The sequence below is a fragment of the Lingula anatina genome, chromosome 2 (assembly GCF_051362555.1).
Source record: "Lingula anatina isolate TDL-2025a chromosome 2, LinAna3.0, whole genome shotgun sequence".
In the NCBI taxonomy this organism is placed as follows: domain Eukaryota; kingdom Metazoa; phylum Brachiopoda; class Lingulata; order Lingulida; family Lingulidae; genus Lingula; species Lingula anatina.
The window spans coordinates 24,343,399-24,359,401 of NC_141768.1; the positions used below are offsets into that span (position 1 = coordinate 24,343,399).

The window sequence follows — 16,003 nt, forward strand, 5'->3', positions numbered from 1 at the left end:
CATGGGTTGTCCATCTTTAATTCAGGGGGTTCCTTTTTGTTATCCCAACAGTGTGGGATGGTTTTGTTTTTATGACTTATTGGAAATTGAACAGATTATTCCAGATTCATTTCATTATGCCCTAGATTTTCTACATGATATAAATTGTGTTAAACAACATATGCATACCCAACTCAGCTTCTACATTAAATTTACTTAGGAAAGCCATAAGGGATGGAAATTGCATAAAGAAAATTAAAAGAACACCAAACACATGCTACACACAAGGATGGATTCTGCCAAAATGCTGGCTTGCACTCAAGTTTTTTTTTCACAAAACTCATGGATAAGAAGAAATTTCTTGAAAGGATGAGATAAATAATGGCAAAGTTGCTCCTCTGAATCTGATAATACAAGCACCAAATAAAGCATATGCTGTGACCAAAATTACTTAATCTTAATCTCATAAGATGATGCCAGGCTAATGAGGTGCCAATCCCTCAAAGTCACTTTCAGGAGTGACAATTCTATGCAAGCAAGCTACCTTTGGCCAAGCAACTCCCCACAATTAAAGGTCAAAGGTCAAGGTTATAGGTCACATACCCTGTGCGTCGCGGTAATAGGCACGCGTTATACTGCGGAACCGCTCTTGACCAGCGGTGTCCCAAATCTGGCAGAAATACAAAAACACAAAACACGCATGCTTCAGAAGTGTATGGTTGTAGTTAAAAGCAGGTAATAAAAGGTATGTCTGTGAAAAAAAAAACTACATATATAAACAATTTTGTACAACATGGTAAAACTACTTAATAACTAGTGCTACTGGTGGCCCTCTTTTAAGAAAATGAAAATACTGATTTAAAAAAGCTGTGATGTTTAAGTTATAATTTTAAATCTTCAAATCAATGACTTTAATAGATAATAAACAGCTACTTTCTGACAAGGTTTCAGTTGGTTGGTTGGACATTGCATGCAGTTTACATGATTTAGTGAGCAGAAACATTTAATCTCTGTAAATGTTTACAACAGAAATGGAAAGAAGAAGTCAAGGACTGATGCATGCATTCTAAACGAGATCTATAATTGTGAAATGTGGACTGGCATATTAACTTTATAAGTCACAATGGTTTATTAGTATCAAAAGAATTCTAGATAAATTGTTTCCAGTGTTAGTTAATAAAGCTTATGCTTGGAGTCAGATAAAACTTAAAAACCGCTTATTGCTCAATTACTCTTTCCTTTTTCATCAAAATTTTTCAACTGGATGTATTGTCTTTTGAGAAAATGTCAAGAAACAATAAGTTGTTGCAATTTTTCTCAAAATTTAACTCGACAATTCTCTCAAATTTGCAAAGTCATTTCATCATACATGTACAGCATACTATCTACCCATGACAATGTACGAAACATCTTGTACCTTGTCAACATCCAGTCTTTTGATGTGAAGTTGTGGTAGACATTGTTGCAAGCCATTACAAGTTTTAGCTGAATCCAAGCAAACTGATTTTGCAAACCAATGTATAGCTACAAATGCTACGTAACTTTGTAACTAAAGCATCATTATCATCAATCACAAAAAATCTAAACAAACACACATTCACGCCTTAAATGACACCAATTCAATAACAAAATATACATATATCAGAATGACATTGATGAAATTTCTGCAAGTAACAGGTAGGTATTAAGTGACCACCATTACATTGTTATTTAACAAAAAGTGAATTCTTTTTTTCAATCAAAATCAACAATCTAGAACAAGCAAAGTTGGATAATACATACTTGATGGAGCAGGAAATGTTTTAATTAATGAAAAGGCCTGTCATCTGATATTCAATTTGCAAAAATCAATATCAATAACATCTCTGCCTCCCATGCTTGCAAACGCCCACAGACAATTTCAGACTTGCAAATTGCACACAAGTGTGGTAGCCAGACATGAATATGGAAATGGCAATGGACAGTGGACCTACTTCTTGACAGCCGTATTTCAAATGAACATTCTGTTGATCAATGTATACATCCAACTCTGCTTCTTTGTGGGCACTGCACTCGTTGTTGACTTTTGATTCACCTTACATGTAATAATAACATAATAAAGGATTTACTTAGATTTTGTTATAATCATATACTTCTAAGATCTGACAGTTAGCAAAACAATAATACCAACTCACCTGTAATTTAACTTTAGTTCCATCTACATCTACCACTTTATTCTGAAATAATAAGAAAGTAAATCATTGACAGCTAATGCAGAATCATTACTTACTTCCTTTGACAGCTTTCAAGAGGAACCAACACAATTCAATTGATGGTCATCTTTGTGGTGTTCATATAAGTTTATGAACTTTCCTCCTGTCCGAACCATGCAAATTTACTGTTGTATACTTTTAGGTTGCATAACATGTTAATAATACTTTCCAGATTCGTGGTCAAAATATATACGTGTAAATCGCTATGAGGAAATCCAATCACGACAACAACAACCAGTTTCAATCATTTAATGTTCACTCGTTGCTTGTTCAGGTACATTCTGCCCGTTTGTGAGGAGTCCCACTCTTTTTAAAATTAATTAAATTTAATTAATATCAAAATATCAAACCATGACCAAGGCTTTTTCAACTTAACTTCTTAATCAGATTAATTAACAAGCCTACTTTGGCTCTTTAGACTTTACTCAGTGTTATAAGATATTACGGACTGCAAACAAAGACATTACATGAAGTAACCGACATTACGTGAAGTAACCGATATGAATTTTTCAATGTCCCCGACACTCCTAAAGAAAAAATATTTTATGTTAGTCTTTTGGTTCTTGCAACATGTTTTGCTTGTTGCAATTGCTGTAACAAGTTTTTTTAATTTAAAATGTGGAAAAACTTTTAAATTCAATAGTGAAAACAAGGCAGCAAATCTGTCTTATGTACAAAAAAAGCAGAAAATAATGATGTGTGAAATGGGATATTTTTGTCAATTTTGATGCAATATAGCATACTGCTTAAGAGCAACACAACACAATTTTATTTATACACCACTGGTATCATGGATATTAGGAAAACATAGTATCAGGACAATTTCCTGCCCCCCCCCCCCTCCCACACACACTCACACAGACACACACACACACGGAAACATAATACATGACTAGCATGTAGCTTCAGGCCCATTGACGTTCAAAGTCAAACACTGAAATGCCAATATGTGTAAAGTGAACATTTCACAAAAAAATCTAAATAGCTTTAAGAAAAACTAAAAAAGCACTCAAAGAGCGACCTCCTCCAAGACAAATAATTAACTAATAATTAACCATTAATTTATTAATAATTGCCAAAATCTAATCAATTCTCCTTTGACCTATCCTGAAAATTTACATTATTCATCAATTAATAATCACCAAAATCAAATTAGTTCTTACATGGCCCATTTGTGACCTATCCTGAAAAATTATTGTGTTAACAGTGGAAAGTGCACGGTGAAAGCACAGATCACAGATCTAGATGCACAGATACACTGAACATGAAAATGGAGAACAAGACATAGAATTTATATCATAACTGTAATTGCTATGAAAATTAATGGGTAGGGTACACTATTCATCTGGACAGGAAATGGACACTGACAGCGGTTTGTCTGCTAGTATAGCCAGACGTCTCTGACCACACTCTTTCATTATATTTTTATCAACTTAAGTCATCTTCTTATCTGTTATTAAGACCATTTATCTCTAGCAATAGTCCACTGTTCGAATAGGCTTTATAACATGTATGTATTTTCTGAGAGAAGCAAGACTGGACATAGCCATCCCAGGTAGCTGGTCAAGCTGCTGGAGGCTCCCAGATCTTACCCAGTAATAAAGATGACTTGAAAAGTACACGCACTATGCCTGTTCTATTCTAGGATCAATGTCGCAATGGATCAGGATCCCCAAAATTCCATTTTGATACTTACATCCAAAGTCAATGCACAACATTTGTCCAAGAATATTTTAAAAAAGCAACAATCTTTGCCATCACTGGCTGCAATTTTTATCATTGTTTTCACATACTTTTGGATTTGCATATTTGCTAAACAAAAAAGGTTAACCACGAACCCAATGCTTTGCTGTGTATGTGAAGTGTAAGTCACCATCATAAATAACTCCCTTCTGTCATGAATATATATTGCTCTATCATACAAGTGCCCTTGAAACACAAGAAACTGGTTATTGAGGCGTGCCATATTCGAGTTTGGAAAAATATTCATGGGTTCACTTGAACTTATAATCAATTTTGGTTTTGTAGAACACTTAAGACAGTGATAAAAGATCTGAAAAGAAAGGGGTTTTGTCTTTCATACGTGAAATGATTGATTTTTCTGTCAAATAAGCAACAGATGATCACGCCTACGTGAAGATAAAAACAGAAATCTCTTGAAAGTGGACAAGACAAGATCTGATGTCCTACATTCACAAATAATGGCAGGAATGTGAAAAGAATTAACTGGATCTGCATTTTTAAAGATATAAGTGGCAAAACCACAATAACACTGCAAATGCACTATATAAGAACTACTGTACCTTTTGGTTTTAAAAAAATTGTTTTTATGTCTGCTCTTTTCCTTAACTTTTTTGCACCAAAGGGCTATGAATTACGTACTGGTCAACTCTTATAGATCCATTTAGTATCTGCTATTTATTGATAACCCTATAAATCTCAAGCTTCTTCTTCAACTTTCATAGTCTTTTCCAAATAATCATCATTTGCTACACAGACATCTTTACATAGATCTGTATTATATTTCTGTTTGAATGCTTGTCAATATACTATTCTGAGTGTATCTGGTTATTAGGTCTGCCCAGTAACACAGATATGTGGGCTCTGACCGATTCACTTCCAGTGACCTCACATTATGTCACAAGTCGATAAATCTACATGGCAACGTGTTTTCTACTGGTAATGTGAATGACACCCACACCCTGAGTTTCAAAATTTACAACCAGGTTATCAGTTTGTCTCTGATGCCTCCATTAGCCTCTGAAAAGGGGGGAGTGGGGGGGGGGGGGGGAGGTGAATAGCAGTAATCAGGATCAAGGACATCCTGTTGACAGAATTCAAGGTTTGTGGCAAGTAACTCTGAGTTGAGGTGTTCAGACTGGCACTTATTCATCTCCACTGTGCATGTTCTTATTTTCAGTTCTACAGTGACAGACATTTACCTAAAAACGTTTGCCTGTCCTAGATTTTGTTTGCCTGGATTGAAATTACAAATACGTCCTGTATATTAATATTATGGTGATACGTCTGGATTTTATATATCAGCTCAATAGAAAGGCATGCACACTCAACACAGATTTTGAAATATGCATGAGGAGAGCAACAGCTTTGGTTACTGGAGTATGCAAAAGGTTAGGTCCTTCAAAAACTGTGGGGGGTCCAAAACTGAAACTGTGTAAGACAAAAAAAGTTGAACAAAAATGTGACGAAAAAAATTAAGACATTCTTTAACCACTACTGAACTTCTTTTTTTGTTGCTGTTGTTGTTCTTTTTATTTTTCTTTCTCTCTTTAGCCATTTTTTTTATTCTATTAACTTTTCATTCTTTAATTCTTTCTTTCATCCTTCCATCCCTCCATTAATTCATCTATTCATTGCTTTTACCTGTTTCTCGCCTTTAATTTTTTTTACACAGAACTCTGTGAAATATTTAGTTTCAAACTGATATCAATAAAGCAACTGATATTTAGACACCCTGACATCAATCAATCTTATTTATTGATTTTCCAGAAAATAAGATAAAACCCTCCTGCGAGGAAAAAGAGGAAATCTTAACTTGTAACGACCCATTATTTATGTCCATGCCTATATATATGTCTAAGCAGAACAGTGGTCCACTTTAGTTAACCTTAAACCATATCTAAAATCAAATATGACTTGTGCCCTTGTTTTCAAGCATGTATTTGTGTGTATGATTGCACGTCAATGTATGCTCATAATTATATTAAAACTTGCTGTTAAGATTACTCTTAAAAACCTGCTAACATTGTGAAATCTAATAGAATATAATAAAAACACAGTTGTCCAGGGTTATTTAATCCATCATACAAAACATATTATAATTATCATTATTGTTAGCAATGAAAAAAATAAAATATTTAAATTAGTTAAAGGGATAACAACTGTTCAAAACAACTTTGGCCAAAAAAGAATTTTCATGAGGTAAACAACAACTTTTCCATACTTACTAATGGTTAATTAATCTATTCTGACATTCAAGGTTTGTCCCTGTTCTTTTTTTTTCTAAAAAGTTTGGTTTTTTGTAAGATTCTCTTAAGAGATTATTACAGAGTACAGCTATCTATGGAGGTCACATGATGTGATGGCAAGCACAAATTCCAAAATTACTGTGTTAATTGCCGTTTTAGAGGTAAAATAGAATTTATGAAATAAATATTTTGATAAGTTGTTTATAATGCATTTATTGTGAAATATGGATATCATATGAACAGTTGTTATCCCTTCAAAGGTACATATGAACCGAGCAACAGCAGAGCGTGGATTTCCAGTAACACATATTATAAACCACTTCTACTAGTTTCTTATACAACTCAAATAAAGTCGTTTCTTATACAACTCAAATAAAGTCAACATGCCAAGGGATAAACTGAACAAATCATTGGATCAGCTGTAAAAGAGCTTTAGATCGCATTCACAACGAGTTGAGCCATGGCTCTACAAATCCACGAACTAAATATGGCGGACATACATGAAAGAAAAACCGCCTAATCTTTTAAGTTTCTCTGCCTCTCACACGCCTCCCCACGCATCGTCCCTGCGGAGGTACTGTCATAGAATATCGGCTCCATTGGGACGATACATGGGGAGGCGTGTAAAAAATTAGGCTGTTTTTCTTTCATGTAGGTCCGCCATATTTAGTTCGTGGATTTGTAGAGCCATGGCTCAACTCGTTGTGAATGCGGTCTTAGACTGCCCCTTTCTTTAAATTTTTGCTCAGAAATTTAACCTACTTATGTGACCTACTTTTCTGCCCCATGTATATACAGCATAGGAAGCTAGCAGAAAAATCAGTTCAAATATCATTTCCGGGTAATATTTTAATTACAATGCAATGTAAAAGCAATGCCTTTTGGTAATTCTCTTATCTATACTAGTTATTTGAAAGTATGTGCTAGCATTTGGTTGGATTTTGTGGCAAAAAAATTGACTTCATATGCATCCTTTATTAAGAAGTACTACAAGCATAATTAGTATTTGCTCTAAGGGTTTTCCTAAAAATCAGCACTGATATAAACTGTGAATGTGTTCACAATCTGAATGTTTATTGATGAATCCATTAATGGATAAATAAGAATGCAAATATCCCCCATTAGCAGATCATTTGCAGACAGGAAAATCATAACAAATAGCTATTGAAGCATAATCAATCTTTCCATTAAGCATGGGTGTAATTCATGATTTTTCCCCATTAAATTATCATAAAAAGGAAAAAGGTGCCTAAAGACTGCTGCGGTAAAATCTGTAAGTTGCATTTGTCAAATAATTTTGTTGTTTATTTATGCATCACAATAACAGGCAGTGACCGATTTTCCATTGTATTTTAAATGTCACATGAAGACATATCATTTCAGGAATTAAATACTAGTATATCATAAAATATTGCTTATAACTCATTTCTCTGTAGGTTACATGTTATAATTAACGAGTTATTATGAGCACAAGCATCTGGGTGGTGCAGTTGAAGAATGTTGTCACTGCATAAAGCCTGATTAAATTTGCAATCTCTACATCATCACTATATATGCCCAACATGTTTGAGCATTTTTTTTGGCAATTCAGCAATAAGAAAAAAAATCACTGCAAGGATTCCAGCATTGAAAGTTTTCCCTTCAACATTTTCTTTGCTGTAACAGGGCTTTTCTTTCTCATTTACCCTTCGAAGCTTAGGCAAACAATGACGAGAGTAATAATTATGACATAATACTATTCACAATGTTTTCTTGGTGTCATGTAACCCAAGCATCAGCTCTGGCATCAAATTTACAATATCCATCTTTTTTTCCACACAACCCTTAATTTTCCTGACTGATCATGTGTTAACTTAAAAAAGGTCAAGTTGTTTCACATGTTAACAGAATTCATCCTGGTTCACCAGTACTCGCTAACTCCCACTCAACTGCAAATTTTCAATTGACAAAATACCAGGCTATATGTAATATGTTACAGATCTTTGGGACCATATCTTTTCTTTTGGAAACAACTAAGGTACCACGTCATCCTCTCATTTTCACATTGCATTAAATCACCATTCTGAGAAGGTCTTATAAACTTCATTAATGTGGACAAGATTTTTGTCTCAGAAATAATGAAAAATTTGCTCTTTCAACCATCATCTATATGTACTTGTCTGTAGTTGAGGCTTGCAAGAAAGGTTGAAGTGCATAGCTAAATAAATAACCATAAGAAGTATATAATTCTTGATTTTAAAACAAGAAATTAAAAATTATTACAATCAATTCAATTCCATAGAAAAAATGTCATAATATGTTGTAATAGCACAACATATATATTTGGCAAGCAGAAGTGTGTGTGTGTGTGTGTGTGTGTGTGCGTGCGCGTATACATGTTTATGTGTGAGTGTGTTCAAGGAAAAGTCAGATTAAGATATAATTTACACTGCGATAAATTAAAAATCTCTGATCACATCTTAACCTCAATTTCCCCCACAAATCAATTTCACAGCACACCTACAAGTCAGACCTTAAATGACAAACAAAAATGAAAAAAATATTCAATAACAGGCTCATATGGTGTTCTGTATTTACCAGTAGATAATTACTGTCATTCATGATGGTGAAATGCATCTCAACGCCCACACTGTGACATCAGCCTCAACAATGACTTTGGCTTCTTCAAAGTAGTTCACAAGTTTACTCATCAAAGGCGATGAAGACAAACAAATATCAAGCAAAGAATCTATATATAATATTGGAAGTGGGAAGATGTGCATTTCAGTTTAAATTGTTGGAGAGTTCCTTTGAAAGATGATCAAGGTGATGGACAGTCAGCATACTAGTTGTAATAATAACAGAAATGAAGGATTTCACAAAACAAATTTATTAATTAATGGAATTATTGATTTATGGGAAAAATAAATCTTGCTGAGAAAAAACAAATCATATCAATATCTTACTCTTTTGGTGAACAAATAAAGAGTTCTATCCCTAGAAAATTATTTTATGACCATAACTAAACAACTGAAATAATTACTGTTAATTATTTTTTCTTTTTTTTCCATGTTCTATATTTCCTCAATTTCTTTAAATTTCTCTAAATAACATCAAACAAAAATATATAATGTATACCGCCAACAGAGTAAACTATTTTAAAAGTTGAAGATTATATTAAAGACCACAGAAAAAAATATAATAAATAAATACATCTACATAAAAATAAACAAAAAAAAACATAAGAAACTCACCCTAAAATCTATACCCACAGTGGAAATAAAGCTGCCTGACAAGAAGGTATTGTCTTTGAAACGGACAAGTAAACACGTCTTGCCCACTCCAGAATCTCCGATCAACATAACCTTAAAATCAAATGAAATAACATAAAAGAAATAATAGGGATACTGGTAGGCATGAAAATAATGCTTTAATTTTGCTTAAAACTCAATGGAAATATGTTTTCACTGTGCGGTCAAGGTGTAAACCACATGTACATTTGACACGTTCTTATTAGGTATGACAGGTATAAAGAAGTTATGTACCAGGTGTAAACCACATGTCCCAGTGAATACCAGATATAAACCAGGTAAATGCCAGGTTACAATAGACATAACCAGGTATGAACCAGGTATAAATCAGGTATAAATTTTGCTTAAACCAGGCAAGAACCAAGTATAAACCGTGTTTGCCCTGATCCAATGTAGCCAAGTTTGCACACACCTATCTCTAATGTTCACAACAACCGACTGCGTCTTATCAGTGCCCCCCAGTATTTACACTGTACACTGACTGTAACATTTACTGCCAAGATTATATTGCTCTAGCTAGCATATATGTTACACGTTTGTTACATGAATTACATATTGGTCGTTTCCAAATTAATATTGCACTTAATTCCCCCTCTCTATTTACAAATTTCAGAAAATGGTTTATGGTGTTATTATATACTATGGAAGCTCTACATGTTCTACCAAAAAATAATAATAATAATAATAACTTACATGTACATGTATGTAATAGAGACACAAGAAAAACGCGACAATAACAGAAGTAATGCGATCCTGGTACAATTATCAAAATCATCTTCATCTACTTGTAACAGAGACAATTTTCTATTTGCAAAATAAAACATCTTTCGGACACTAATTTCACAGTTGCGCCTGCAAATAATGGGTCTAGGCTAAAGAAAAGGGCAGTCAGATTATCATAATAAAAACCCAACTAAACAGACAATCTGTCTTTGTGGAAGGACCTAAGATGCGCCTCTTTACTCGGTTAACTAACCACCTAGTCACGACGCAGGATGCCGATTGTCACCACATCGCCAACGGCTAGTCTAAACTTAGCCTTACCTTGCAACACACGTCGAAAAACTCGCTTTTCGTCGTGTTTTGGCGAACGATCCCGTTCCTGGAGGACATGTTTCTCTCTCCACTCCTGTACGCTTATCTCTTCAGTGTCACCATTATGAGTCTGAATCGTTTCCGATCGCTAGGTGGAAAACAACATGTCTTGCGAGGACTGCTACCATTGGAATAACACCTGTTGCCTGTTGTTTGCAATATGGCGACTCGCGTGCGACGGTAAATGGGTCAAGCAGAGGTCACACACCCACAGAGGTCACCGATTCTAAGCCGCCTTGGGATGTTGACATTAAATTATTAGTGTTGTTCCACCTTGTGCACGAATGGTTTTGTATGTTTTTAGCTTCATTTTTTTTCCTATCTCGCTTTCCTTTTAAACTAAGTCCTTGCTACATGTACTGGAGAATTAACATAAGAATTAACCCTTAATTACGTCAAATTAATTAACTCAGTAATTAACGGATCAACTAAAAGAGGTCCCGAACTACTGGTACTTTAAAGTTCAGATTTAACGTTTCCTATCTTTATGATATACACACAACTCCCGAGTCTCTGAGAGAGCTAATGTTCTGTTTCCGGAAGATTATCAAGACTGATAGCAACGGATAATAACAGCATCCATCAGTCACTTGGTATCATTTTGCACAGTGAGATCTTATTGTGGTGAAAAAAGAACACGGTCTCAGACTCCTTTTCAGACAAAAAAAATTAGACATCCATATATATATATATATATATATATATATATATATATATATATATATATGCCTATATTTGATTTGAATTGTATGTCGTTTTTGCCACATTTCAAAAACGGGCGTGCGAGCGCACATACCCACATGCCCATTAGGAGGTAGGATTACACACAAACAAACACACATTTAATGAACTGTTGCTATTAAATTGCATTATTGAAAGGCAGTCTGCAGCAGGAAGAGGTAGCGAAAGAAGACCATCTCATTTCACCCTAAATTATCTAGGGATATGCCGTTGTATATTCACCATTATGTAACATAGTAATCCCTGAAAATCAATATTCTTTGTCTTGCAGCAGAAAATTCCTGTCTTGCACCGTGAAATGATTTAAAATTAAAGAAAAATATAGGCCTGGCAGCAACGAGTCCCGGGGGAGGTACTTCCACCTCCATTCTCACATACGAACACATATCGGGCAAAGCAATGCAAATAAAAAATTATCCCGTGGCACCCCTCCCTTCAACCAACAAAAACACTATGGATATAGCAGTCTCCGAGGACTATTCATACAACAGAGTGTAAACTACTGCAAGTAACGCGTTTCCTTCAGAGGGAAATTAAACCGGTTATGTTTGGCCAAAACGTTTAATATTTCCTATAAAATGATGAGCAATAGTACATGTATATCTTTTTTATTTCAAAATTAGCACTCCAAGTAGAGTCTATTTCCACATTCATAAAATTTGCATTAGTGTAGAATTTCACACTACGCTTGAAAGGCAAACGAGTTCAATAGTCTGTTTTTATATTTTGTTTGTGGTGTAGTCATGTTTCTCAAAAAGGCAAAGCGAAGGAAATTATTGATCAGCATTGTTCTCAGTTTTCGTTTTTTTTTTCCGAATGTCTTCTGATTCTCCAGTATATTCACTGTTGTATATTCACATATTCTCAGTAGACATATTTCTCCTATCATCGATAAAGTTAGTGGTAGCATAAAAAACGAATAATATGTGTTTTTAGTTAACTAGCTGACTCATGCTAACCAAGTACCAGCAATATTATACGATTTTTCCAATATCTTACGGTTTCCACATACGTGTACGTTGATTTTCCTGTCTGAACATATGCGGAGGAGTGTTAAACATGCTAACAGAATTCAATTAGCACTGGTTATTGGCCGCTAGCTATTTACATAGCACTTACGTGGCAACATATTGGATTTTTTTCTGAAATAGTGATCACATGCATTTATTTCAGTTTTGAAGGATGTTGTGACAGGATGGGAGGGGCATCAGTGGATGCAAAAATATTTAGACGAAAGGATGCCTGTTGATGAAAGCGTTTCCAGTTGGAAGGGAATCCAGTGTGGAGTTTTTTTTTTTTTTTTTTTTTTTTTCCGGGGGTGGGGGTCTTATTCTGCGTGCTGAATTCTGTGATTAAAAGGATTCAAGTGGCTTTGCAGTGGCCAACAAAAAGTAAGACCCCATTCCCATTTGGATACCATCGCATGGGCGGATCCACGTCAATTTGAAGGGTGGGGCGGGGGGGGGGGGGGGGTCCGGAACGTCAGGCCTCGGATGCGAAGCCGACCATCGCCTCCTTGATGTGGGTTCGGGACCTGCTCAACGGCCCAGAAAAAAAAATTGGTGTTTTGGAGAGCAAACAGTGCCCTTTGGTACGGTTTAGAACTATGATTTATCTTCTCAAAATTCTAATTTCAAGAGGGGAATACAGAAACCGAAGGGGGAGTCAGGTCCCTCCTGACCCCTGATCCCCCTCTAAACCCGCCAGTGCATCGGTCTACGTGGATCGACCCAATTCTGTCAGAACTCTCGATAAGTGCAATCAGCTTGATTGAATGACAAGCCTCCTGTGGGAGAAGAAAAAACAACGTACTCGTATTATCACCAGCTTTTCTGCATTCTACTTTGCACCTAGAGGAGGCGTGTTTATCTGTTAAGCTGACTGCATTCAGTGAGAATTCCCGCAAAAGTGGGTCGATCCACGTAGACCCATGGTGTTTATGGGAATGCACCCTAAATCACCTTTGTTGAATATAAAGCGAAGTGATCCTGCCGGTATGAATAATGAAAGACAACAGAAAAGAAGGGTGAGAGAGATTAATACGACAAAACTCCACAATAGTTATATTCCATATGTACAGTATACCCTCTTATTCTGTGGCTTATCATCAACGAAATATCCCTGTATGAATCATCATTGATACTAACACTATCTGAAAATTTTATGCATTGGGTAGGCAATGCACCGGAGATTTAAAAAAGGGCATTAACGATTATAAAGTGTTCAGTGAACATCTGGTTTCCGACCATCATTTCAGCGCCTCGCTGTAACGAAATGTATTATTAACCACCAATGAAACATACATGTAGATTGTTAAACAGATGAAATCATATCCATCATATTTGGCGTAAAATTTTTAATTACAAACTCTTCACATGTTATAGACAGAATTATATTTTATTCAAAGTTTTGTTCATACCTGTTCATTTAACTGAGAACGAGCCAAAGCATACGACTGAAAAAGATATCTTTTTAACTGCGACACATAATGATCAACGAATGTAGTGCTTTTCCCTTTATCTCCCAGGGATAGGGCCTACTGTCAGTACCGTATCCTAATCCATTCACAAAATTATGGCCAATAAACCCGTTTTTCATTTTTAGTTTTTGAGTTACTCTCGTAATGGAAATAAACACAGGTAAATTTCAAGAAAAGATAAAAAAAGTATCACTTGATAGAACGCATTCGTGTGTGTAACTTACGTGCCCTAACGTTTGCTTTTTCGCAACATGCCGCCTTGCGTGAAGTCTGACATTGCATGTGCTGTAACGGATATATTAAAGGGATAATAACTCTTCGTATGAGATCTATATTTCACAATAAGAAACATTGTATACAACTCAAAAAATATAATACATTCTGTTTTCCACAAAAACGGCAGTTATAGCCATTATTCTGATATCACAGCTTGTCATAAGACCACGTGACCTTCATAATAATCTCTTAAGAGATTAAAACATAAAACCAAACTTTTTAGAAAAAAAAAACAGGAACTAACTTTGAATGTAGAAATGATACGTTAACCACTGATAAGTATGGGAAAATTGTTGTTTACTCCGGGAAAATTCATTTTTTGGCCAAAACGAACAGTTATTATCCCTTTAATTATTCATCTTACAAATAACACTGACTCCACAGCACTTGTAAAGCCGGTGAGTTCTATCATGTGACGTGGACATAAGTATTTTTGACAATCATTTTGTTTGTCTTACCGTAAACCCAATGCCCACTGTGGCCGAAAATGACCCCGGCTGGAACTTGTGTTGGTCAAACTGGACAAGCAGTGACGTCTTGCCCACACCGGAGTCGCCGACAAGAATCGTCTGGAACGAAAAAAAGGCAAAATTACAAGCAAAGACGGATATCGTGGTATATATTTTTCGAAAATCATTCATAAAAAGGTTATTCCTTCCCTTAATTGTATCCTACCCGGGATTTTCTTCCTAGATCGCATTTTGTTCGATCGAGCCGTCCCTGCACTTGGATTCGATGTTTTATACCAGTTTTAATAAATTAATTTGGTTCTCAATAACTGACCAGGCATTTGGAGAGTCATATCTTCCTGGAAATTTCAGTAAAAAATATAGACATCGGGTACGTTTATTTAAGGGGTTTTATCATTTTATGCTACGGTCTAAGTAAGTACCATATAACTCTGCAGGATATGTACACGAAGGAAATGATTGTGGAACATTTTCAAACGCGGAAAGAATACCCATTAATGCAATTTTCATGTGTGACAATAACGGTTTCTGATGTAGCAACGGTATGCTTGTAATCCCGTTCAATCCAAGGTCAAGTTCAAGTCAAGCGAAATTTCCTCTTTGGGATCGGATTAGATTGAAACTAATTCAAATTCTACTTGCAAAGCACAATAAACCAGCTTTAGTAGCGCTTAACCATGTAGTTCACAAAGCCTCAACAAAGTGAATTGAACGATGGCAAACAAGCTTTTTAAATAAGTGAGTTAAAAGATCACACAAACAACAATACCTACACTCTCTTTCGAGCCTGAATCGCATGCATCAACATCCATAATCTTCACTGACAGCCACGACCAATGCACTCTTGGAAACTAAATTCCTCGGAATTAACGGAGGACCTCCCACTGTTTCAGATATGCAGTAGACCTTATAAACACAGCTCTGAGTGAATATTTAAGCCATACAAATTATTCAGATCCCTTTCTCGCAATACACACCCGAGAGCTGACGATCAGATCCCTTTCCTAAGAAAAATGACATATGTACATGCAGGCTTAATCTACGGCTCTAATGGTTACGATTTGCATGCACCATGCCGAACAGAGATGTTTGGTAATTGGCAGATCCCTTGCGATTTTGGATTGCGTGACGCAAAGTTCATTCTCAACTACCACAATGATAAGTGGCTTCAAGTTAATGTAGATTGATAGGTTCGTGATTGCCAATCAAACATGTATTATGGTCTGTTCATTATGATCAATCATTCGAGTAAGGGTATTTTCCTCCTTAAAGCAGCTTACGGTCTCTGTTCCGCTATGTTATATGGTAACGGCTGGGTGTCGATAATTTTAGGGACAAGAAGCTGGTTGTACAACAGAAATTATTCATTTATTTATTCATTTATCTATTCCTTTCATATCTATCTATCTATCTATCTATCTATTAATTCATT

The 16,003-nt window shown here is 35.4% G+C and overlaps 1 protein-coding gene across 5 annotated transcripts in view; it reads right to left on the reverse strand.

Moving 5' to 3' along the window:
- LOC106171425 (ras-related protein Rab-26) overlaps positions 1-16,003 on the reverse strand; it is a 30,155-nt gene that overhangs the window by 8,737 nt on the left and 5,415 nt on the right. Inside the window, exons 1-4 of one of the 5 annotated variants that reach the window (XM_013551773.3) lie at positions 10,555-10,856; positions 9,454-9,564; positions 2,154-2,195; positions 583-649 (exon numbers count right to left, since the gene is read on the reverse strand). In XM_013551773.3, the coding sequence (XP_013407227.1) occupies positions 583-649; positions 2,154-2,195; positions 9,454-9,564; positions 10,555-10,623 (289 nt within the window). In that variant the 5' untranslated portion in view covers positions 10,624-10,856. Of the gene's footprint in view, positions 1-582; positions 650-2,153; positions 2,196-9,453; positions 9,565-10,554; positions 10,857-14,559; positions 14,671-15,344; positions 15,399-16,003 lie in introns of those variants that run through there. The other 4 variants (XM_013551771.3, XM_013551775.2, XM_013551772.3 and 1 more) reach the window with 4 other exon arrangements.